Source organism: Odocoileus virginianus, chromosome 22 (assembly GCF_023699985.2).
Source record: "Odocoileus virginianus isolate 20LAN1187 ecotype Illinois chromosome 22, Ovbor_1.2, whole genome shotgun sequence".
Taxonomy (NCBI): Eukaryota; Metazoa; Chordata; class Mammalia; order Artiodactyla; family Cervidae; genus Odocoileus; species Odocoileus virginianus.
Window position 1 is genome coordinate 3,063,067 of NC_069695.1, and position 23,795 is coordinate 3,086,861.

The 23,795-nt window shown below is 44.3% G+C and overlaps 1 protein-coding gene across 4 annotated transcripts in view; it reads right to left on the reverse strand.

The window, feature by feature from the left end:
- NEDD4L (NEDD4 like E3 ubiquitin protein ligase) overlaps positions 1-23,795 on the reverse strand; it is a 363,454-nt gene that overhangs the window by 187,099 nt on the left and 152,560 nt on the right. Inside the window, exon 1 of one of the 4 annotated variants that reach the window (XM_020912699.2) lies at positions 74-327. The exons of the other annotated variants lie outside the window; for them this stretch is intronic. Coding sequence (XP_020768358.2) covers positions 74-96 — 23 coding nt within the window. The 5' untranslated portion in view covers positions 97-327. Of the gene's footprint in view, positions 1-73; positions 328-23,795 lie in introns of those variants that run through there. 4 annotated transcript variants of the gene reach the window in all.

Sequence of the window (23,795 nt, forward strand, 5' to 3'; positions counted from 1 at the left end):
TGCAAACTCGGTGCCAACAGTAGATGCTATGCATTCACATAATGAAAGCAGACAGTGGTGTCTTTGTTCTTACCTATAATTGTCCTCAAGGTTCATGAAAAACAAGCCATCTCTCCTGCCGGGAAGCGTCTGGTGGGGCTAGTGCTGCAGTCACCCAGCTGGGAGTCTGCCTCGACCACGTCTAGGCTCCCGGCCTCGGCTTCCCTTGTCCTCACACCTCTGCTGATCCTTCGGGACCACCGGCAAGTTTTTAACACAACTGAGGAAGAATGCCCCGAGCTGGCTACTTATACCGGTGATTCACTTCAATGACAGCTAGACAGAAATGCTTGTTGGTGGAAAAGGATTGAGTCAACTCCACCCCTACCGTAAGGATTAAGTAACTCCACCCAGCTCAGCATTTAGCTTCAACAGCCACTCGGTTCCACAAGGTGAAGCTACTGGCAGCATCGCTGCTCCCACTGGCAGTTCTCAGCGGTAGGGAGACCACGCAGGGCTCACCAAACAGGATGGGCAACAGCCAGCGAATGCACGGTTCTGTGAGTAACCGTAACCTGGGCTGGGCTGCCTGCTCATTTAAAGCTGTATCCAAGTTTTCTGAGCAGACAAGCATACAGGTTTGTCCCTCACTGTTTTTTTTTAAAACATTTTCTCTCTTAAATTTTATTTTTATCTTTCTGCCACGCTGCGCAGGGTGGGGTATCTTAGTTCCCTGACCAGGGACTGAACCCACACTGCCTGCGTTGGAAGCATGGAGTCTTAGCCACCTGACTACCAGGAAAGCCCTGTCCTTCACCTTTTTACAGTGAACTTGGCGTCTACTCAGTTTCTGTGTGGGAAGCCCCGTATAAGGCAGGCTGACAGCACAATCTGTGGATCTCCCCCAGAGAGCTTAACTAAGTCCTGAAGTGGTGAAAAGGCCAGAATAAACATAACTAGGATATAAACTACAGACCTTCCCTGCTGGCTCAGATGGTAAAGAAGCTGCCTGCAATTCAGGAGGCTGGGGTTCGATTCCTGGGTCAGGAAGATCCCCTGGAGAAGGAAATGGCAGCCTGCTCCAGTATTCTTGCCGGAGAATCCCATGGACAGAGGAGCCTGGTGGGCTACAGTCCGTGGGGGCGCAAAGATTCGGACACGACTGAGCGACTAACACACACGTGATACAAACTGCAACACCAAACCGAACTGACGGGCTGGGGGGTCTGGTGTCACATGAGAGAAGCACCGCTCTTCAAGCCCACCATCTCTGGCGTGCAAGCCCGTTTTGGGGTGAACCCAAGGGGGCCCCTGGACATAGGTCAAGGGCACTGCGTGAGGCCGGCAGAGCCCAGCGGGATCCTCCCCAGCACTGAGTGCTGTGTACGGGGCAGATCTCCCACCTGCCCACCCCTCACTCAACTCCCACGGCCAAGGAAGACTCCCTCCTCGGCTGCGGGCTCAGTCGCGCCTGACTCTTTGTGGCCCCACGGACTGCAGCCCACCAGGCTTGTCCGCCCTTGGAGTTTTACAGGCAAGGGTACTGGGGTGGGCTGCCATTTCCCACCTTGGCTTGTGACTGGCACCTCCCTGATCTTGCTTGAAGCACGGCAACCCTCACTCGGCAACCCCAGCAGGGGCGGCTGCAAGAGGAAGTGCCCCCACTTGTAGCAAAAAAGCCAGCCTTCCACGTGAACTCAAATGTTCCTGGTATGTCAGCACAGAGACTCTAACCTAGACCTTCATGTTTCCCACAGGTGCTGGAAGACTGGGATTCCTACAAGTGCTGGGTCAACAAAACTGATCACCAGGGGAGCCAGTGACCTCTAGTGGCTGGGAGGATCGCTGAAGGCTTGCTGCAGAAAGTCCGCACTGGCTTGCTACCAGAAACCCTGGCCCCAAACACACCCTCAGAGAGGCAGGCTGACGGGTAGCACCTTCTACTTTCTAAACAAGAGAAATATCCCCAAATTTTTAATACTGAGCGTGTGAGGACACACAAATGCTAAACAGCATACTTTAAGAGCAGGAATTCTATCTTCTTAACGGTAGCTACAATTATAAAAGTAAGCTGTTTTACAGAGAGAGACACAGATTAAGAGAACAAGGTCACCGTGGCTGGGGGGTAAGGGATGGTTAGGGAGTTTGGGATGGACAGGGACACGCTGCTATATTTAAAATGGATAGCCAACAAGGACCTACTGTATAGCACATGAAACCCTGCTCGATATCATGTGGCAGAGGATGACAGAGGAGTTTGTGAAAGAATGGACACATGTGTATGTATGGCTGAGTCCCTTCACTGTTCGCCTGAAACTATTAGACCATGGTTAGTCAGCTATACCCTAGTACAAAATAAAAAGTTCAAAAAAATAAAGCTGTTTCACATTCACACAATGATTGGAAGGTTTAAAAAAAACAAAAAAACTACAATATACTGGATGAAACTATACCAAAACAAGTTAAGTAACTATTTGCCTGATGCCTTAAACATAAAGGGCACCTAAACTCCCTTGGATGAAATACTATCCAACTGTTACGGGCTGAGTCGCATTCCCTCTCAAAATGCTAATGCTGAAGTCCTAACCCCAGTTCCTCCGAGAGTGACTGTTTGGAGACGGAGGCTAAAAAGACACGGGACAAGAAGTTGCTGATCCAGTGTGACTGGTACCTTTCTAAGAGGAAATTTGGACGGATAGGTACAGCGGGAAGACAATGTGAAGGGAAGGGAGGAGACAGGGTGGCCGTCCGCAAGCCAGGGGGAGAGACCTCAGGGGCAGTTAACCTGCTGACACTTTGAGCTCAGGCCTTTAGCTGCCAGAATGGAGAGACAAGTACTTTCCGTTGTCTAAGCCACTCAGTCTGTGGCACTTTCTTATGGCAGCCTGAGCAAACTAATGCTCTAGTTAAATGATGGTTTCATTCCAAGTAGTACCAAAAAATGAAGATATAATTCAGATTTCTGATTAACAGCCATTCTCCCACAGCCAAATACTTGAGTGTTTACTCCCTCCTTGTCCACTGAGGTTCTGCCTTGAAAAAAAAAAAAATGCACGAGAAAGACCTTATCCTGGAAGAAGAGGGTAAAACGCCAACAAATCTTTCCAAGTTCACTTCTGCCACCTCCATTTACAGTCAGGCTTACTGACCAACGGGCCTCGATCCACATCTTACCCCCCAACCGAAAATCAGCTTCTGCCCAACCTCCACTAAAAGTGCATCCAAACGGAGTAAATGACAACCTTAGCACGCAATTAAGAACTGTTAACAATGGAGGAAATGCTAGAGGTCTTCTTAGTTCAAGTCCTTCTGTCTAGAGAAGGAAATTAGGACCCAAGCAGAAGAGCACAAGGATCTCAGAAATAAACACTAAAGCAGATTCAACCCCGACACACAGTCCTAATCCAGTAGTTACCAGCCCTGCTCCTGCTACACTATTAAATGATAGTCTGAAATGATCAAATCTCTCCAGTCTCACAAAGAAAAACTGCTGCTCCCTGGAGCAGCGGCAGTAAAGAGATGAAGATACAGACACTGGATGATGGAGGGAGTGTGGCTAAGGTCAGGGACTAAGTCTACAGGCTTTCTCAACCTGCACTCCACTGACATTTGGGGTCAGGTGAGTCTCTGTCCTGGAAAGCTCTTCTGTGCATTTTAGGAGGTTTAACAGCACTCTTGGCCTCTACCCTTTAGACAAAAGTTCTCCCCAGGTGTGAGAGCCAAAAATAGTTCCAGATATGGCTAAGTGTCCCCTGGGAAGCAGAAACGTCCCTAGTTGAGAACCACTGGCTTAAAAGGACAGAACTAGGACTTCCTTGGAGGTCCAGTGGTCAGGACTCTATGCTTCCAATACAAGGGGCGATCCGTGGTTGAGAAACTAAGATTTCACATGCCAAGCGGCGTGGCCAAAATATTTTTTAAATAAATCAAAGGACAGAACTCCATGCAGAGCAAAGAAGTTGGTGGCACTGGAGAAGCAGGGGAAAGTAGCTTCTGAGGGGATACAGAAGAAAAAAGGACTGATGCTGTGGGAGACAAGCCAGGACAAGACAGAGGGAAGGCGGTGCACAGCAACTGCCCCAACGGAGGATCTGTTCTGGTTTTTCCAAAGAAGTAGAAGACAGGGTCATAGGGTGAGGAGATCAGAGACAGAGTTAGGAACATCCAAGTCTGGGGCCACGGGACAGCAGAAACAGAGCAGAGATGAGTCAAAGACTTCTCAGGAAAGATAAAACCATAAACAGAGTGGCCCCGGCAGGCACAAAACTTGCAGGTTCCTCCAGCAAGTCAGAGGACCCAGGAAGAGGGTGGGAAGGCTGGCTGGGTGGATGTAATTGGAGCTCCTCAAGGGGTAGAGACACAGTGCCAAAGACGAGCTGCGGCTTCCAAGGTCACTGTGGTCAGCAGTAGCACAGATCAACCTAGTCACTGACGCTGAAAACAAGGAAACATGCTAGAATCTGTTGCAATAAAACAAATAAAAGATGAAGAAACCCTAAAGAAGGACATATCCCTGAGAAGGAAAGAGCCTGTTGACAATCCAGAGGGCTAAATACTCAATACCCTCTGACTTGATTCCAATCCAAGCAATCTTTTCCAAGGAAACAATCAGGTGTGTAAGTTGAGCGTCAAGAAGTTCATTACAAAAATAAACAAAAAACTGAGCAACCTTAATGTCCAATCATAGAGAAAATAAATCACAGCTATCTATAGGCTCACGTTCTCAAGGAATATTTTAAAACATGGGAAAACACGCAGAACATAATGTTTAAAAATGTACGCTATAAAACTATACATGACATAGTCCAATTTAGAAAGTGTACATATTTACAGGTATACACTTTTAAAGCACCCAAGTCAGTCTCTACCAAGGCAATCGCAGTCATTATGAGATTTCCAAGGTTAAAAAAAATCATTAAGAAAGGAGGGTGACTGTCCTGGAGAAGCTAGCACAACAGAAGGAGTGAGTAGAAAGGAAAGGAGGGACGCCGGAGCCCAGAGACACCAGAGTCAAGGGCTGTATAACAGTGAAAAAGGAGTGTGCTGAGCAAATTCAGGCCTCCCTGGATTGGGTGAATGGAAGGTGCTGATGTCTTAAGACGGATACAGGAGTTTCACAATGTTGGCACATGCAGTTTGCAGAGGGGCTGGAAGAGACCGTAGCCTTCTTTGGGATCCCCCAGAGTCCTTACTGGCAAGATGAGGTCGCAGGAGGCCCACCTGCAGATGAGCAGGTGTGGGTCTACCAGAAGTCTGCCAAGAGGAAACGCTGCTTCTGTCCTTGGGGTTTATTCCTCTATATTTAAATTCTGAAATAATATTAAAAACTTCATGGCAACTCCTTAATTCCCTATTATTCACACAATTAAATGTACAACCTTCATATGGCTCCTAGTAATACTTCTGATAAATACTTTGTATGGGAAAACCCTGATGAACTTTTAGGCCAACACTATACATAAAAAAGTAATTAAATTTTAAGTTCATATGAGTAAAAAGAATTTTTTAAACGTATGGAGGCTGACTTCCTTCAAAACAAAATCTTACTAAGAACAGACAATTTGAACTTCAGAGTAGCATTCCAAAGACTTTTCGGTGTTTCTGTTTTACTTGCTTTTGCCTTTAATCTTAGCAAGATTTGTCAATCACCAAGATCATCGAGAGACTTTTTTTCCCCCTTAAAAGCCAGTGTAAACACACCCATACTCTGCAGTCTTTAAAAATACACTTCTAAAAATAATATTATACGTTTTCATCGACATTTACCATCATAAGGCAACTATCCTCCAATAAAAAATAAATACATTAAAAATGTTTATCATAAAATATTTGTGAAAAAGCTTGATTCTAAACAACATTATAGCATTATTCCAAATATATAAACTGCTTCCATATACAAATAAAAAATATAGCAAAGGACAAGAAAGAAATAAAATTGTAACCAACAACCTCTCTCTGGCTATTCAGATTACAGGTGAATTTTGCTTTATACTTTATCTTTTCCAATGCCTACTTCCTTCATACTTCAGAAAAAAAGAATTATTTAAAAATTGCTAAGAATATACTATCACTTATTTATAAAGAATGAGTAACCAAATGAAGAATCCACATGCTGGGGGAGAAAAAAACACCAAGTGTCTGTTCTGTTCAAATCCAGCCACAGTTAGAAGAGAAACTGGGACACTTGGAGGGGGAGGAATAAATTGAACCAAACAAGGATGGCATGACACAGGCAGAAAGCTTTACATAACACAGCAAGGTTTGGTGACTGTAACACAGTCGTGAATTTCCTCACAAGGTCTTAAATCAAATCCTCCTAACTTGGGTTAGCCTTTTCTTCCAAAAAAGCCTTACAAAAAATGATGAGGTGGGGTTTCCATGCTTCGCAGTAGTTAATGCAATCAAGTCACCAGTGACTTTGTAAAAAGAAAACTGTCTCATCAAGTAGGGGAAAAGGTCTCTTGATTCCTTAAACGTCACGCAGTAAACATCATATCCTGCATCTACGCTGCTCAAGGCATTGGCCAGGACCCAGTGGTTTGTATCCTCCAAGCATTTAAAACCTGACAAGCTCACAGACACGGTTGCCCCATTTGTGAAGCTCTTGTGTTCCTGATGTTACTCAAGGAACAGGGCAGCTACTCAAAGAACCCGAACACATTTTCACATGGGAGAAATGCCTTGTTCTTGGTGATGTGGTCCTTTGCTGTAGAGACCATCTCAATGCAAATGACTCCCCCAAAGGCCGATCCGACCCTGCTCTTGCTCTTGAGTGCCTTTCTCGCTCACCATCACCTCCTTCAAGTGACCACGTGGAGGCCGAAGAGACCCAAGAGCTGCTGATTCTGCCTCCACATCTGTTCCCAGCTCACCCTCACCTCTCAGTGGTCGCCAGCTGGCCAGTTCCTCAAGCTGGAACTTCCTGGACTCTGCTCTTCTCTGTATCCCTCACACATCCGGTCCATCAGGAGGCCCTGCGGACTCAATGGCCAAAAAGAAAAAAAACAGCCTTCCCCTTCCCTCCATTCTGGCTGTTAGTTACCACCCAGGTGTTCAAGCCGTCCTCTTTCAAAACACAGGCCACTGCCACACCCTCCAAACTGGCCTTGAGGGAGGGCCACTCTTACCTGCAACAGGGGCCGCCCCAAGCCACTGTCCTGGCTGGCTGGCAGCTCTCTCCGCCAGCTTTCTGCTACCTTAGGCATAAAATGCAAATTCCTCACGGCGGCCCTCACAGCCCTCGAGAGCCCTGACTCCTGTCTGCGCCGCTCCTCTCTGAAGCCCCACTGGCCACAGTCTCGGAAAGAACTCAGGTCTGCATGAGCTCTTGCACCCCCTGGCTGTGCCTACTTCTGAAGGTTCTCCCCCAGATCGTGGGGCGGGCTCTCGTCTTCTGATTGAGGTCAGAGTTTTTATGCTGACTGTCTGTGTGTGCTAGTCACTCAGCTGTGTCTGACTCTTTGTGACCTCACAGACTGTAGCCTGCCAGGCTTCTCTGTCCATAGAATTCTCCAGGCAAGAATACTGGAGTGGATTGCCATTCCCTTCTCCAGAGGAACTTCCCAACCCAGGGATTGAACCCTGGTCTCCTGCCTCACAGGCAGATCCTTTACCATTTGAGCTACAAGGGAGCATCAGCTGGCACCACAATTTGGGAAAGCAAACTGGTAACACGTTCCAAAGGATTTAAATCCTGATTTTTTTTAAATTCAGTAGTTCCATTTCCGGGGAAGTACAGAACTTAATACAACTTAAAATTTCTTGCACAGATATTCACTGTACCTTTTCTTTCTTATATGAGAACAGGACAGAAATGATTAAGATACTGTACCCTGAGAAAAATGGAATGCTGTATATCACATGTGGGAATTTTAAGTGACAAAAAAACAGGCTAAGAAAGTCTACTTACATTCCGAGGTGAATTATGCAAGCCTCATGTGCTGCTGCAGTCCATGCGGTCACAAGGAGTCTGACATGACTGAGTGAGCACAACAAATGTAAAAATACACATTCCTTACCAAAAGGAAAAGGTCAGTATACTAAGAGCGATGTTCCCTCTGCTGTTGGTAGATTTTTCCTTCTGATTTCCTTTTCCTTCTTATGTGTAACTTTCACAATTATAAGCAGAATACTCCTTACTTTTAACATAAAGAAATAATGCCACCTAAACAGTTGTTAGCTTTTCAAGGAATCACAAAGAAGGCATGTTTAAAAGCACCATGTTAAAGTGAAAAGCTTCTCGATAAGATATGCAATAATTCAAATGAGAAAAACAGGGGTAACATATCACAGACATGGGCTCAAACCTCCTATTCTACAGACTTCTTACAAATCAATGAAAATTTAATAGCCATAAGGAGAAATAGAGAATGCAAATGAGCACCACATAAAAGAGGAAATACAAACACATGAAGAGCTATTTGACTTCACTGACCGAAGATACAAAGTATTTCACCTTCTATAATGGCAAAGATTAAAAGATTGATAACGTGGACTAATGCTGGGGATGGGAAAAACTGGTTCTCTCATCAACTACTGGAGTCAGAGAAACTAGTGTAAAACTTGAGAGGGCAATTCCCCAATATCTATAAACATCATACTACACCCTAACCACTGGACCGCCAGGACAGTCCCCCAGAAAGACTATTATCAGTCGAACAGAAATAGGACGAGTTGGATGGATGGAAAAGAAAAAACCAGAGCATCCAAGCACGGGGGAGAGAGCTGTACAGGTGGACATATTCTCTGGGCCCCGGAAATCCAGCAGTCAGCTGAAACAGGGACTGGAGAGACCCTGGGGCAGCTGTCAGGGTGATTAACTGCGGAACTCTGCTTCCTCTAGCTTCTCCGGTCACTGCCAGCTTCACGCCGGTGAAAGCGGGAGGGCAGTCCTAAGTCTGGAAGCGCAAGGAGCTGAAGATGGCCAGGAGGGACCCTCAGCAGCCACAGGTGAAAGGCTACCTTCTGGCCCCTTCCAGGGCCTCAACCTGACGCTCACCAGCGTGGATACAAATGGAGACCACAGGAGTCACAAACGCCAAGGTCCACAGACAACCAAGAATCGTCAAACGTGTGAAAAAGGCAGGCCGTGAAAAAGCCAGGCCATGTAATATCAGGTCACGAGCGTGGAAAGGGAGCGCGCAAACAGACTTGGAAAAATTAAGAATTGCAAAGATGCATCGTCAACATCCTCACAAAATCCGACAGGGTTTCAAGGCATCAAAACAAGAACAGGCTGGAATGAGAAAGAGACAGAATGAGAGGCCTGAGAGGAGGAAGCGGGGCTTTTAACTTCAGGCCACGTCTGACGCGGGTCAACTCTTACCTCGGGCGGGTCTCCCCTGCTTCCTCCTGACCTGCCATCATCCACACCAGCCTCCGCTCCGCCCCTCCTGACCTGGAGCCGGGGTGCCCTCGTCATCTCCTCCACGGTCACACACGTTCACGGGCAAAGACTGAGACGCGGAGTCCGTTTCACGCTGGGGTGTTCTGCGCCTTTCCACGTCTTACTGATCCTGCGCCCAGTTTCTCTCAGAAACCCCCTCAAAGCCGATGCTAATGTCGTCTAACTCGTCCCGTTCCATGGTTGCATAATATGACATGGTGCGGGTAGTCCATAAAGCTAGCCAGTTGTCAACCAACAGGCACTGGTATTTTCAGAATCTTGCCATTAAAATCTTACAATAAACATCCTTTTACAAATGCCTCTGTGTACAGACACTTTCATGTTTAGAAGACAGACAGGTAAGGCTGCTTAGGAGAAAGGAATATTAATGTTTCACTTTAATATGCACTACCAGCCTGCTTTCCAAATAAAGCATGGTGATCCACATTTCCATCAGTATTATGAAAATACCACTTTTATTATATCCCTGCTAGCAAGAAGTGCTATTCTCCTTTTTTTTAAGCCAGTCTGATGAATTTAAAGTAATGTCTCACTGCTGTTTTAGTCAGCAATTCCCTAGTAAATATCGACTGCTTTTTGAAAGGTTTCCTGGACTTATCTGCATTTGCTCTCTGGGAATTGCAAGTTTATATTTTTTGTCCGTTCTCCCCAAGCTGTGTTTCTCTTGTCAATTCACAAGTTACAGACAGTAACCCCTTGACTGTCATACATGTTATACGCTCCCCTCCCCAAATGTCTAGCTTGCAAGTACTGAATCTTGCTTAAAACACTCTCCCTCACACCAAGATTCCCGATCCCTCTGGGTCTTCCCAGTGCACCAGGCCCGAGCACTTGTCTCATGTACCCAACCTGGGCTGGTGATCTGTTTCACCCTAGATAATATACATGTTTCAATGCTGTTCTCTTGAAACATCCCACCCTTGCCTTCTCCCAGAGTCCACAAGTCTGTTCTATACATCTGAGTCTCTTTTTCTGTTTTGCATATAGGGTTATCGTTACCATCTTTCTAAAGTCCATATATATGTGTTAGTATACTGTAATGGTCTTTATCTTTCTGGCTTACTTCGCTCTGTATAATGGGCTCCAGTTTCATCCATCTCATTAGAACTGATTCAAATGAATTCTTTTTAATGGCTGAATAATATTCCATGGTGTATATGTACCACAGCTTCCTCATCCATTCGTCTGCTGATGGGCATCTGGGTTGCTTCCATGTCCTGGCTATTATAAACAGTGCTGCGATGAACATTGGGGTGCACGTGTCTCTTTCAGATCTGGTTTCCTTGGTGTACACAAGCATTTTCTTACATTTCCTTGTGCATTTGAACTGCTCGTTTACATTTGAGTTTCTGAAGATTCTGGAATTTGTTTCTGATTATAATGGAAGACAGAGTTCCATTTCCTCCACACCTTCTTCCTAAAGAGATGGTTGTGCCAATACCATCAGATAGATGAACCATCCAATACATGAGGTATTCTTTTCTCAACAGAATTGAGCTGTTCATCTCATGATGTGTTACGTCTCGTGCTTCAGGATACATAGTCCTGGGTGCTCTATTCTGTTCCACTGAACCATTTATGTAATCCTGTATCGACACCACCCCGATTTGACCGCGAAGACTTTATTAGCAAAGTAATAAGATCACTACTGTGATCACTTGTCAGCTAAGTTTGTCCCCTCCCTTCACGGGTTTTACTTTCCATATTTGGACGTGCTCTTCACGGGTATTATGTATTTATTTTTTCTATATAAAGTTTAGAAATATTTCATTTAGTTTAAAACAAGGAAAAACCTACTGCCTTGGAAATTCTCAAGGGAATAGCAATAAATGTATTAATTTGGGGACAACATGTATATATGGAATATGCTTTTGTTTTACATCCTTCACTAGAAAGAGTGGAGGTACCATTCTTGGTCAGTTTCTTCCCAGGTTATTTGCTGCTGCCGAGAAAAGAAACGTGTAACTTCCATTCCCAGTGCTCATTTTCAAAACAAAGCAGTGACCGTGTTTAAAGGCTTATTTTATCTAGCTATCATGATAATTTTCCCAACTGATTTTAGATTTTTTTTCCCAACATAAGCTCCTGTGTTTTCTAGACGTGCAAACATTTCACTAACGACATTCACTATAACCTCTAAGACAATATCAAACTGTAAAAGCAGACATCTTTTTACAATTCCTAATTTCAACAGAAACAGTGTTTTGCCTTTTAGGAAATATCTGCTGTTACTTGGTTTTGGAGAGTAATAAATAGCCTTTAAGGGATTTCCTTTTATCCTTATTGGTTTTTCAGATTATACTGCGTTGGCCAAAAAGCCCATTTGGATTTTTCCATACCATCTTATGGAAAAACCTAAATGAACTTCTTGACCAACCCAATAATGTAATAGGGATGACTGCTTACATGATCAAATGGCTCCTCTCCTCCGATCTGGGCATAAGCGCTTCTCCTTTAATACGCTGGGGTACAAAAGTGTGTGATGGTGATCAGTATCCCTAACACCATTACCCTAGCATTACTGGGATAAACTATTAATCATGGTGCCTCTGATGCACTCGGGAGTCGATCTGTTAGTAGGCTATTTTGAATTTCTGCATTTGCTTTCATAGATATTGGTCTATAACATTTTCTGATTTTTAAAGCTTAGATAAAACTCAGCTAGAAACCCATAGAATCCCAATGCCTTTTTCAATAGTCATTTTTAACCACTTTTCCCACCCCTTCTAGACTAAATGGTCTTTTCAAGTTTTCTAAGCTTCTTAAATCCATTCTGGTAATTTGTATTTTATTAAGGAATCAACATTACATTTTCAGGTGTGCTTCCAGAGGACTGCATGGAGCACTTCCACATAAAGTCAATTGATCCCTGCGGTGCCTCCCTTCTCATCTGCATCTGTTTCTGCTTTCCCTTTGTCTCAGTTAAGATGACGGGAGTTTAGTTTATCGGTCCTTTCAAATAAGCAGCTGCTGGATTTACTCATCCTTTAAAATGTTATCTTGTTTCATTAATTCCAACTCTTCATGTCATCTCTTAATTCCTTTTTCCTAGTTCCTTCTTTTTTATTTAGTTGGATTTTTTTCCCAAATGCATACTCAATTCTCGTATTTTTCATCTTCTTAAATAATGAAGGTAGTTTCCCAGAAGGTAATATGTTCTGCGATGTCTAGAACATTCATGAAAAACAAGAAAAATACCTAAGATGACAATTTTAAGAGCCACAATATAAGCAGGCAGTGGAATTAGTCCACTAGTTGACATCTGATCAGCAGAGAATGAATATACCAGTGGAAGAAAGAGGAAAAGTCATCACCATTCCCTTAACACAGGCCAAGTTCAAACAAAATTCTATCATTTCCCTTACTGGCAGGTTTTTACGCTGCATTTCACATTTTGGGAAAAGTGATCTAATTCACAGGTAGGTCTTTCTTTTTTAATTACCACCAGAATAGATGTTGCCATCTGTATACCTTTAGCCTAATATTAAAACTTCTATCTGTACTCAGAACAACGTTCTAAATCTAGGGCACCACAAGAGTCTGAGCCAACAAAAAATTGTCATGATCATGAACTTAATGCAAGAATGCTGCCTGTCACATTTGAGCTGCGTCTTCAGGGCGAGTTGATACAAAACTCTCAGGTGATCAGAAGAGAACCCACTCTGTGCCCAGGTTCAGCAATGTAAGAAGCAACCTTTCCTGTGTGATTGCTTCAGATGGCAACTCTTAAAAATCGATGCCGAAGGGACAGAGAGAGTGTCTGCTGATCCCAGGGTGAGTGGCTCTGACCTAATTCGACAAGTGTCTGAGGCCAGAAGCAAAGCTGCTACTATTGCCTAATCCTCACTACAGGGAACTTTAGAAGACTTACAAGGGCCCAACCTGGCCTGGGGAACTTGAAGATAATGCTCCAAGAAAACCACTTTCATTTATGCTCTACTAATTCAGAATTATTTTTATGATCTGGAAAGAGTCTGGACTCACGTTTCCATTTTTAGACCCTAGGACAACAGGCGGGGAGAAGGAGGCTAACCCTACTTATAGGAACAAATTTTAGAAGCTCTGACTCATGTGTAAACAACCAATGTGCTAATAACTTATCTGTTGGTTAAAAGCACACACTTCTATTTGGGTTGCCACCCTAAGTCCCTGTAAGAACTGAAACCAGAAGGAGGTTTTTGTTTTTTTAAACCTGTTCTGTGTTTAATTTTTTTCTCACTCTGTTCCTGAATGCTTTCCCCAGTGAATCCCAGTAAATAAAACATTACTATTAAAGCCTCATTATAATAGGTAACAGGACACAATGTTCTCAAGGGTCTCCGAAACTAGTGATGCAATCTGACGCGATGAACATGAGTTTGAGTAGGCTCCGGGAGATGGTGATGGACAGGGAGGCCTGGCATGCTGCAGTCCATGGGGCCGCAAAGAGTTGGACACGATTGAGCAACTAAAGAAATGAAGTTCCCTTTAGACTAAATGCACTGTTTCTGGGAAAAGGACCACAACTTTGCCCCATCCCACACCCTGTGTAAGTGATCTGCATATCCTGATCAACAGTCAGGTGTCTGACACCAGTGCCTCTGTGAGCACAGAGGCAAGGTCAAGGCTGTGCCTGGACCCCTGAGAAGATGACAGAGGGGCTGGCGTGGGGACCACAGCCACAAAGGCTAAGATGCGTTAAAAAGGTACAGTAGGGCTTGGGGGGGCTGTCAAGTCTATAACCTGTATGCATGTAACCCTGCCTGCCTCAACCCATTCTTCATGGGCTGATGCTACTCCTGAATTAAGAGTCACTGGTTCATATTCAAGGCCCAGTACCGGCTATAAACAAGCAACTGCTTTCAACTCTCCAGCAAGAAAATCTTTAAAATGAGGTCTTTGGTTGGCTGGCTTTTTTTTTCTGCATGCCACTCTGGTTTTCATCTGTCAAGATGAAAGGGAGACATCTGTGTTTGCCAAAGTTCAATGGCAATCAGCTGCTGGCCATGGTCAAGGAATAATCTGGTTGAGCTGGTTGGAATTTCCAGATATTCTCCTATTATCCTTTGAAGTACTGAAAATTTCACTTTCTGGTGGAAATATTTCAGTTTCTATTCTTAGCAAACAATTACGTGCTAAAGCTAAAAATGAAAAGAGGAGATGGCAGACCTGGAGTGTATTTTCACAGTGCAAAGGGCAAGAGGGAAAAAGGGAACTTGGAGGGGCTTGTTCAAGTGCAGGGAGGGGTGGAAGGACCACACCTGAGGGTCACCCCGTCTTCCTATCACAGTGAATACCGCGGTGATGATGTATAAGGTGCCCATGTGGGAAGGGGAGTGCTTCCACCAGCTAGTTAGTGTTACTGTACGTGCCTAAGAGGTCACGGAGAGATGGACCTCAGCCCCTACCCAAACCTAAGCACCTTTAATGCCTCCAGACCAGCCAGCCATTCTGTGTCACTCCAGGGGCACAGCCTGTCCCCTCACCTCCATTCCCACTGCCCTCTCTCCACTTTTTTATATTATTGCTGCCATAAAGCTGAGACTGTAACACCAGTTCTCTACTCTCTAATCACTGTGTTAGACAGAGATGGATTAACCCCCTCCTCCAAGAACTGAAATCTGGGAACAGGAGGAGGTTTGGTCCAAGTGGAAAACTTGATGTAACTTTTAAAATGAGTTCACCAAACTCAGCTAACCACACTCCTGCTGCAAGTTTCAACGAATCCTGCACTCAGGGCATAGGGGAGCACCGTGGATTCCTCTGAGGGTGCCCCGATTTCAACTAGGAGGGGTAACGAGAACTCAGGAGGCCTGCATGCAGAGGCCGGTGTGGGAACAGGGGCTCAGCCGGCAGTCGGGGCTCAGACACTCAGGAGACAGAGGACCTGGGGCAGAGCCCCAAGAAGGGCACGTTGGGAAAGAACCTCAGGACATACACGGGGAACACAGGCTGTTGAGCTGGCCAGGAACAGAGGCGTGGAAAGGGAAGTGAGAGGGGACCTGGGCTCGGCCAGAACTATATCCAAGGACAGAGGAGCCTGCGGGCCACGGTCCAAAGGGTCGCAAAGAGCTGGATGTGACTGAGTGACTAAGCACGCACGCAGGCAGAACTAAACTCTACCCGAACAGCAGGAAGCGGGTAGGAGACCTTCTCTCACAACCATTTTCTTTCTTTTCTTCATTGCTGCTGGTTTCCATTATTTTCTCCTCAGTCTTCAACTAACGACAAATGGAAAGCCCTGAAATTTCAAGAGCCTACTTCCCACGTGTTTTCTATTCTTATTCGACACCAATTAACTTAATCATCTCATTTCCTTCTCCCAATTTTCAAACTCCAAGGAGCCTGTATCAGTTGCTTCTCTCTCTCCCCCTTCCCTCCCTCACACACAACCCTCCCTCTAGGCAAAACAACCCAAGCTACTTCTGATGATAAAACAAACTTTCAAATATTTTTACCTGAAACACTTCTCCTAAATATAACTCCCATCATTTTGAGAAAGGCCAAATATTTTTGCCAGGTGACTGTATTTATCTTTCTTTAGTCTCTGTTATTCCTCTGGCCCTTTGTGAACACAACAGATTACCAGGAGGCTGAGTTACCTCAGTGTTTTTAAGTACTAGCCAGATGCTGATGACCACTAAACAGCCTTAGTTCATTAGCAATTAATTAAGAGAAGTAAGGATCTAACTAGCAAGAAGCACAAACGGATCACAGTGAATAAGGATACCTACCAGTGATTCTACATGCTTACTATACTTGATCTTCGACATCTTAGAATATCTCGTGGTTACTCATAATACTTATTCAAATAGTTTCACTGTCAACCCAAATATCTTGTATCAAAGAGCTCATGGGCTATTGGATATTTGCATCTGATACACATTCTCCTTGATAATAACACTGAGTTCCTCTTTTCACTTTTTAATCTATTTTTTCTATCCTTTCTTCATTGTATTGTCAGATTTTACCGTTGGAGAGTTTCACATCATCTGCAGACTATTTGTGGAGAAGGAAATGATAACCCACTCGAGAGAACCCTGTGGACAGAGGAGCCTGGTGGGCTGCTGTCCATGGGGTCGCACAGAGTCGGAGATGACTGAAGCAACTTAGGATGCATGCATGCATCAGAGAAGGAAATGGCAACCCACTCCAGTGTTCTTGCCTGGAGAATCCCAGGGACGGAGGAGCCTGGTGGGCTGCCGTCTATGGGGTCGCACAGAGTCAGACACAACTGAAGTGACTTAGCAGCAGCAGCAGACTATTAGAATTTGATCTCCTTTCTAGTGTTCCTACCTTCCTCCTTTCTTCAACTTTTACATGACTGACTCTCACAAAGATATATAATACTCAGGAAACCTTTTATGTGATGGATGATTAATGCTATCAACATTATGGGAATTCTTAACCTGATTTTCAAACCACTAGCTAAAGCTCAAAAACATACACAATTCCCAAACAGCATGACATAAAGTCAACATAAAGTCACGTATCTGTAACAAGAGTAACTTTCATCTATTTAGAGGCCTATTCATTCACTTGGTTGGAGTGATACCAAGATACCCTGCCCAGTGAAGATTTTAAGGTTTCCATTAGTCTAAGTATCTAGAAGTCAAAGGACTTAATCCTCTCTGTATTCCAGATAGTCACCTGTCACATGCACACCAAAAGCAAAACAAAAAAACAAAAAACCATGCTTATGAAAAAAAAAGAATCACCCTGAATGACTGAATATTTTATGAATGTATTAGTACCTAAAAAGTGGAGTGCACATGTTACAAAGGTCAGTTAGGCCTCCAAATTCAAAAAAGGTTGAATTTTTTTTTTTTTTTTAATTAGAAGTCATTCCTTGGAACTGACTATTATCTGTAGCTTTTCTCCCCCTATAGCAGTTGACTTCAACTGGATTCAACTAAACCAGGATAAAATTTACTAGTACAAATTTGAAGATACCGAAACTTTTCCTTTAATTAATTATGCCCCTATAATTGCAGCACACAGTTGTTATTTTTCAAATGCTACAAGTTTTTAGGGTCTGATTCACTATCTCCTCAGACAGTCTGGCAAGACTTAATTTATCTGAGAGATCAACTACCAAACAGAGAATTTCATTTAATTATATAAAAAGTAAAAAGAATTTGAAAAATGCTTTACCAGTCACAGTTATTTTAACATTTACTAATTTTGAGTGCCGCTAACATCATTTACAAAAAAAAAAAAGATCGCCTGTTTCTTAGCATAAAAAGCTGCCTGCCTTTTAAAAGAACTCTTATTCTTGTACATTTACCAACACTGCATATTATTATACTAAAATCTTCCCTCCAGTATACTAAACCTCAGCAATGAATCTAGATAAATTATTACTTCTGCTTTTCAAAAATTGACCTTCCAAAACTAAATGTAAGAGAGACTAGAAATATTGAATCCAACAGTAGAAGGATCTTGCTTTTATTAAGACAATGATTTCACCACTTGTAGTTATTTTAGTTGCCAATTCAGCTTGTGGATAATTTAGGGAGTAATGTCCAATTAAGTTAAAAGCATGCATTGAAGCCAAATATCAGTTATCATTATAGGTGTGGATATAGATACACCGCACAGCAGTAGTAATGCAAAGAAATGGAACTAATAATAGCAACAATAACAACAAAAATAATGGAACTCTTACACAATAGCAAGCATCAATGATGCGAAGATGTAGGAAAAGTCACGAAACAAAAGAGCACTTGCCTGACATGAGAAGCATTACAGAACAGAGGATGAAGGCTGTGGATGGAGGCCGAACTCAGCAGGAAAGACTCTGCCCCTGAAGAGATCAGTGCTGACCCCCTTATGGGCAGGGATGGGCAGATGGGAGGGGTGGGTTGGGAGGAGGGTGCGCGTCCACCTGTTGGAAGGGACCTGCACCACCCTTGTGGATAAACCACAGCTGTGTCTGATGCAGCCACTCTCAAACTTGACTGTGCATGAGTCATCCAGGAATCCAATTAAAAGGAGACTCCGAGGACTTCCCTGCTGGTCCAGTGGTGGAGAGTCCGCCTGCCAATCCAGGGGACGCGGGTGTGATGCTTGCTGGCCCGTGGACCACACCTGGACTAACAGTGCCTTGGAGGACACCTGGCCAGCGAAGGGCAGGGAGGAGGGAAGTTTAACCAAGACATTCACCTGCTGGGTGGGGTGCAGAAGCGCAGGGTTCATGGCTCTCCCCTCACTTTCTGGGTCTCCAGTTCTCCGTCTGTAACAGGAGGAAGAAGGGTCCACCTCCCAAGTCTCTGTCTAGCTTTGAGAACGTACAGCAGGGAGGGAGTTTATAGCCTAGAGAGCTTCACCTCTTCAACCTGGTGTCAAAGGTGAGGCCAGTGTGGGAGGAAGGGAAGGACTACCGAGGAGCTAACCTTCCACAAGACAACTGAGGAGGAACTCATGGACTTGCCTCTTTTGTCTTGTCCCCTTATCCCCGCTGGAATTTTTAGGCAAAAATACAAAATGACGTGCAGGCAAGGCTGTTTATTGCCAAACAATGGACAAGTCTGGGAACAACCTGCATGTCCACCGACAGAGGTCTGGCTGAAGAAACTGGGGCCTCCATATGCAGTCTTACTAACACAGCTGGGAGAGACACGGGAATTCTTTATATGATACTGAGTGAGCCCTAGGATAGTCCTAAGTGAAGAAATAATCAGGGTTCAGAACAGGATATATGTTCTGCTCCTTTATAAGTAAGAAGGAATACAAAATACATGCATATATTTAATCTACATGTCCAAAAAGGCCAATGTAGGGAGAACCTCAAATCTAACAAACAACGGTTACCTGTCGGGAGACAGGGATGGAAGGTTGCCTTCATACAATAATCCTTAGTTATCACTTGGTCGACTAAAAAAGAAAATTAAACTTAGAAAAAAAAAAACAAAGTGGAACAAATAAAACAATCTATATCAAGCTGGTGGTGCAATCATACAGAGAAATATTTTACTTGCCTTTGAAATGTATTTTTATTTTAGTTTTTTTTTTCACTTTTTCACTCAATCTTGGCAATTTAGAGGTAGTACAGTACAGTATATATGCATACTCAGTCACTTCGGTTGTGTCCGACTCTTTGTGACCCCATGGACGGTAGCCACCAGGCTCCTCCTCTCTCCATGGGATTATCCTGGCAAGAATAGTTGAATGGGTAGCCATTTCCTTCTCCAGGGGATATTCCTGCCCCAGGGATCAAGCCTGCGTCTCCTGCATTGCAGGCAGATTCTTAACCCCTGAGCCAGAGGGGAAGCCCTAAAATGTATTTTTAATCTTACATCCCTAATGGGATATAATGCTAGCATTAAAAGAACTGCAAGGAAATATTAAACTACATTCAAAGGCAATAAAATGGCAAAGTATTAATAATTGTTAAAGTTAGGTGATGGAATTTCATTATGCTTTTTGTCATCATGCAGTTTTCCCTATTACTGTCTATATCTGAATGATTTTTTAAGAATCAATTTTCTAAGCAAACTTTTTTATTTAACATTAACACACATTCACAGGTTGACACCAAAGCCAACCTTTGTCCACCAAGGTGAAAGTCAACGTTTTTAATATAACTGCTAGTGAGAAGGAAGGCTGCCTCCTACTATAAAGTAACATATTCAGCATCTGAACGGATCTGACATCATTCAAATACATCTCATATTATCTCATTCCCGTTTTCCCAACAAAATTGCAGACAGTTATGCCCATTTGTAGCTGAGGCAACTGCCTCAAACTGATGCAACGTCGAGTTCTTCTGTTTCCACATCCAGTGCTTTTTGGGCGGCCGCTCAGGACCCACACGATGGAGCCCTGGGGAAGCAGCTCTGCCACCGATCTCAAGCAAAACTTGACCCATGTGTGTATCCTGCGGCTCCTTACTGCAGTGTTAGAGGCTGCAGTGAGTCAGGGACATCTGTCTCCCAGACGCCTCTGGAGGCCCGACACAGAAAGGGGGCCATGGCCCGTCGCCCGGCGTTCACACGGCTGGGGGCACTCCCAGCCTAGAGCGTTTCAACCAGCACCTACAAATACACTTTCTGTGGATGTAACTTCTTAACCTGAAAATTCCGTCTAGTCTTTTAAATACATCACCGAGAAATGAGTCATTGCAAATGCAGGCAAATTAAAACCACATGATACGGCTTGAAAAATTGTTCCTACCGATTCGGGTGTATTTTGGAAAGGGGCACTTCTGACTATCCTAAGATAAAAGCTAAGAGGCAAACAAGGAATTCAACTTTGTAGCAGCAGCCTACCCCAAAGAGAAGCAGAACAATAACACTTACTACTATATCCTTTAACAGAATGACAGCAAGTCTTTAAACATAAAGGTTTAAGCTTAGAACAGACTTAGTGAATTATTGCAAAAAGGTACACAGAGTTCCCAGGTATTCTGTATTTGGTTTCTCCCATCATTAAACGTTAGCCCGGTACATGTGTTATAATTAATGAATCAAGGTTAATATATCATCATTAAGTAAAGTCTATACTTTATGACATTATATCCTTTTTTTCCCTAGTGTCTTTTCCTGTTCCAGTACGCAATTTTTGTTTTCTTTGGATTTTAAATTCAACCACAGGAAGGCTATTTAAGCAAATATAATAAGTACAAGCATAAAAGACTAAAACGATGTTTCTCAACGCATGCAAAGCCCAAGAAAAATGCAAAATCTGTGAAATCACCACCAAGACTCAGCTCTTCAAAAGACCAACCCTGATCAATAATTACAGTAACATCTCAGGGCTTCCCTGGTAGCTCAGCCGTAAAGAATCCCCCTGCAAGCAGGAGTCGGGGGTTCCATCCCTGGGTCAGAAAGATCCCCTGGAGAAGGAAATGGTAACCCACTTCAGTATCCTTGCCAGGGAAAACCTGTGGACAGGCGCTGGGTGAGCTACAGCCCACGGGGTCACAAGAGTGGGACATGACTCAGCGACTAAACTTACCACCACCAACCACCATCTTAAGAGAACCTACACGTATCAAGTACATAATGAACTTCCATGTATGAAGACTGAGTTGTTGCATGAAAAACACCAATGTGGAAGTCAGTTCTAGGTATCAGAAGTGGTACACTCATGCTAAGCTGTGCATCATTTAAATCAGGTCAACAAATAACCTTTCAGGGTCTGAAGCTCACAGAACACCTGTCTGGGTGTGTAAGCCTCTGTCCCACTCCCAAGTTTAGTTTTGTCTAATTAAGGAGTCAAGAAGTCAACACATAAAAAGTTATTAACCTGGAAGTCTTCAAACAGCAAGGCAGAGTGACGACAAAACGTGTCGAAAATGAACACATGACTCACGGAAAGTAAATTCAATAAAAGGGTAAAACGTTCCTCAAGAACTAAATTGAGGGAGGAATCCCATGAGAGTGATCAGAACAGGGAAGCTAACTTCTCTGGGCTGGAGTTTATCCCGAAACAGAAAGTGTTAGGCCAACCTGGCTCTTAAGGTCTCCTTCAGTATCTAAAATTCCCCAGTCCTCTCTGATGGCAGTCTCTGCAGCGAGGCTGACGGCAGAGATACCCCCGTCCTGCCCCCGGCCACAGAGGGACTCAGACAACATGACCACTCAGACCCCTCTCCCCACCAGCGGCCGTGGAGCGATTTCCTCCACAAATGGACAGTGTGTTTCCTGCCTGACCACAGAGGCGAATCCTTCTGGTCAGGTTTATAACTACTAAATAATCTTATAATAAGGCACTCAGCCAATAACGCGAACTGCAAAGAAATGCTTTGTATTGCTGCTGTCTTATATAATTCACATGCTCCGCTAACTTGCTATGAGTAACTCAACCTGGCCCAATGGAGCACTTCTGCCAAAATCAAACTTTTACTCTTTATGGATAGGCTACTCAGAGCCTTCAGATATTCCATGGCATTTCTAATTCTGCAAAGTCCTTAAAGCAAGGTTTGGCAGCCTTGGCATTACTGTGGCTGGCTGGGGGCGCATTTCTTTGTGCTGGAGGGCTGTCCTGTTCACTGCAAAAAGTTGAGCGGCACTGCTGGCCTATGCCCACCGAAGGACAGTCAAAAATGTCCCCAAACGTTGCTAAAGGTCCCCAGGGGTGGGGAGGAGGCTAAATCAATCTTGGCTGAGAAGCACTTGGAGCAATTCATGATACATTTAAATAAATATTATTTCAATAGCAATGCCCGATCTCAACACGGATTATGTGACTTCTTAAAAAAATATTTTATTAGACCATACAGATGAGTATTTGTCTCAGAAAGTATCACCACTGTGGGTGCCCAAAGAAGCAAAATCATGTTTTCCTCCTCAACTGTTATGAGTTAGTACTTCTAATATATAGTAAACAGTAAAAATACAAAATAAAAATAAAAAATATATAGGCGTGATAATTTCCTAGAAACAAAGGTTAGAAACCAGCCTTCACCCTCCCGATCCCAGGATTCTACAGCAAACATCAGATTCTACAACCCGCAGCAAACCACAACGGCACAAGGCAGAAGTTGGTCTGGGAAAGAGGCCAAGATGGACAACTCATGACCACTGGGTGCTACCCAACCCACCCACATGCCGCCTCCCAGGACCGCGGGGCATGCTGCCCAGGGGTCATCCTGCCACCAGCAATGTTACCCCATTCCCTGGAAGAAAATGAAGCCGGGGGAGAGGAGATCACACGGGAGGAGGCGCTTTCCTTATAAATGCTTTTAGCGAAAGTGTTGAGGTCTCTTAATATGTCACTCAGCTTAATCTCGGGGTGGGGTGGGGAGGAATATTTTATAAACAACAGTAAAACAGGATGAGTAAGTTCTTAAGGGAAACCTGAGAGACTGTGTGGGTTGCTGCCACTGGATTTGTAAAACCTGGCTTTAAACCTTGTTTCTTATCGTTACAAAGGTCATTTCTCATTTTTGTGAGGAAAGGTTGAAAGCTGATTTCTTCTCTCATTTTAGCTGTCAGTGTGACACTGTAGAATTCATCTCTGCAACCTACTTAGGTCAGAAGAAAGGGGCTAACTCTATCCACCCTGTAAGCTCCATCTGAATGCCTCTTTCCTTCATGGAAGCATGCCAACAGGTGTCTTAGCAGAAAGAAGCTGGGAAGCACAGATGGTGGCCAAGGTGACTTGAAGGAGACCCAGGCAGTCAACACCTGCGGCTGGGCAATGCCCATCACCCACCATCACCCTCACCTGGAAGAAGTCCTCAAAGCAGGCTCAGAGGAAGGGCTTACCAGGCCAGCCCTGGATCTGTGAGCCTCAAAGCCGCGCAGGAATGCTCCATCACACAGGCCACTCTGCTCATGAAGATCTCTGGTTCCACCTCTTCTGGCTCTGCCAACCCCTCCACCACCTCCTCACGCCCAAGGGAAAGCAGGCACTTCAGGAGAAAACCAGCCGTGCCCAGCTCCTCAGGTGGGCAGACGGCGGGCAGAGAGAGCCACGGAGGTCA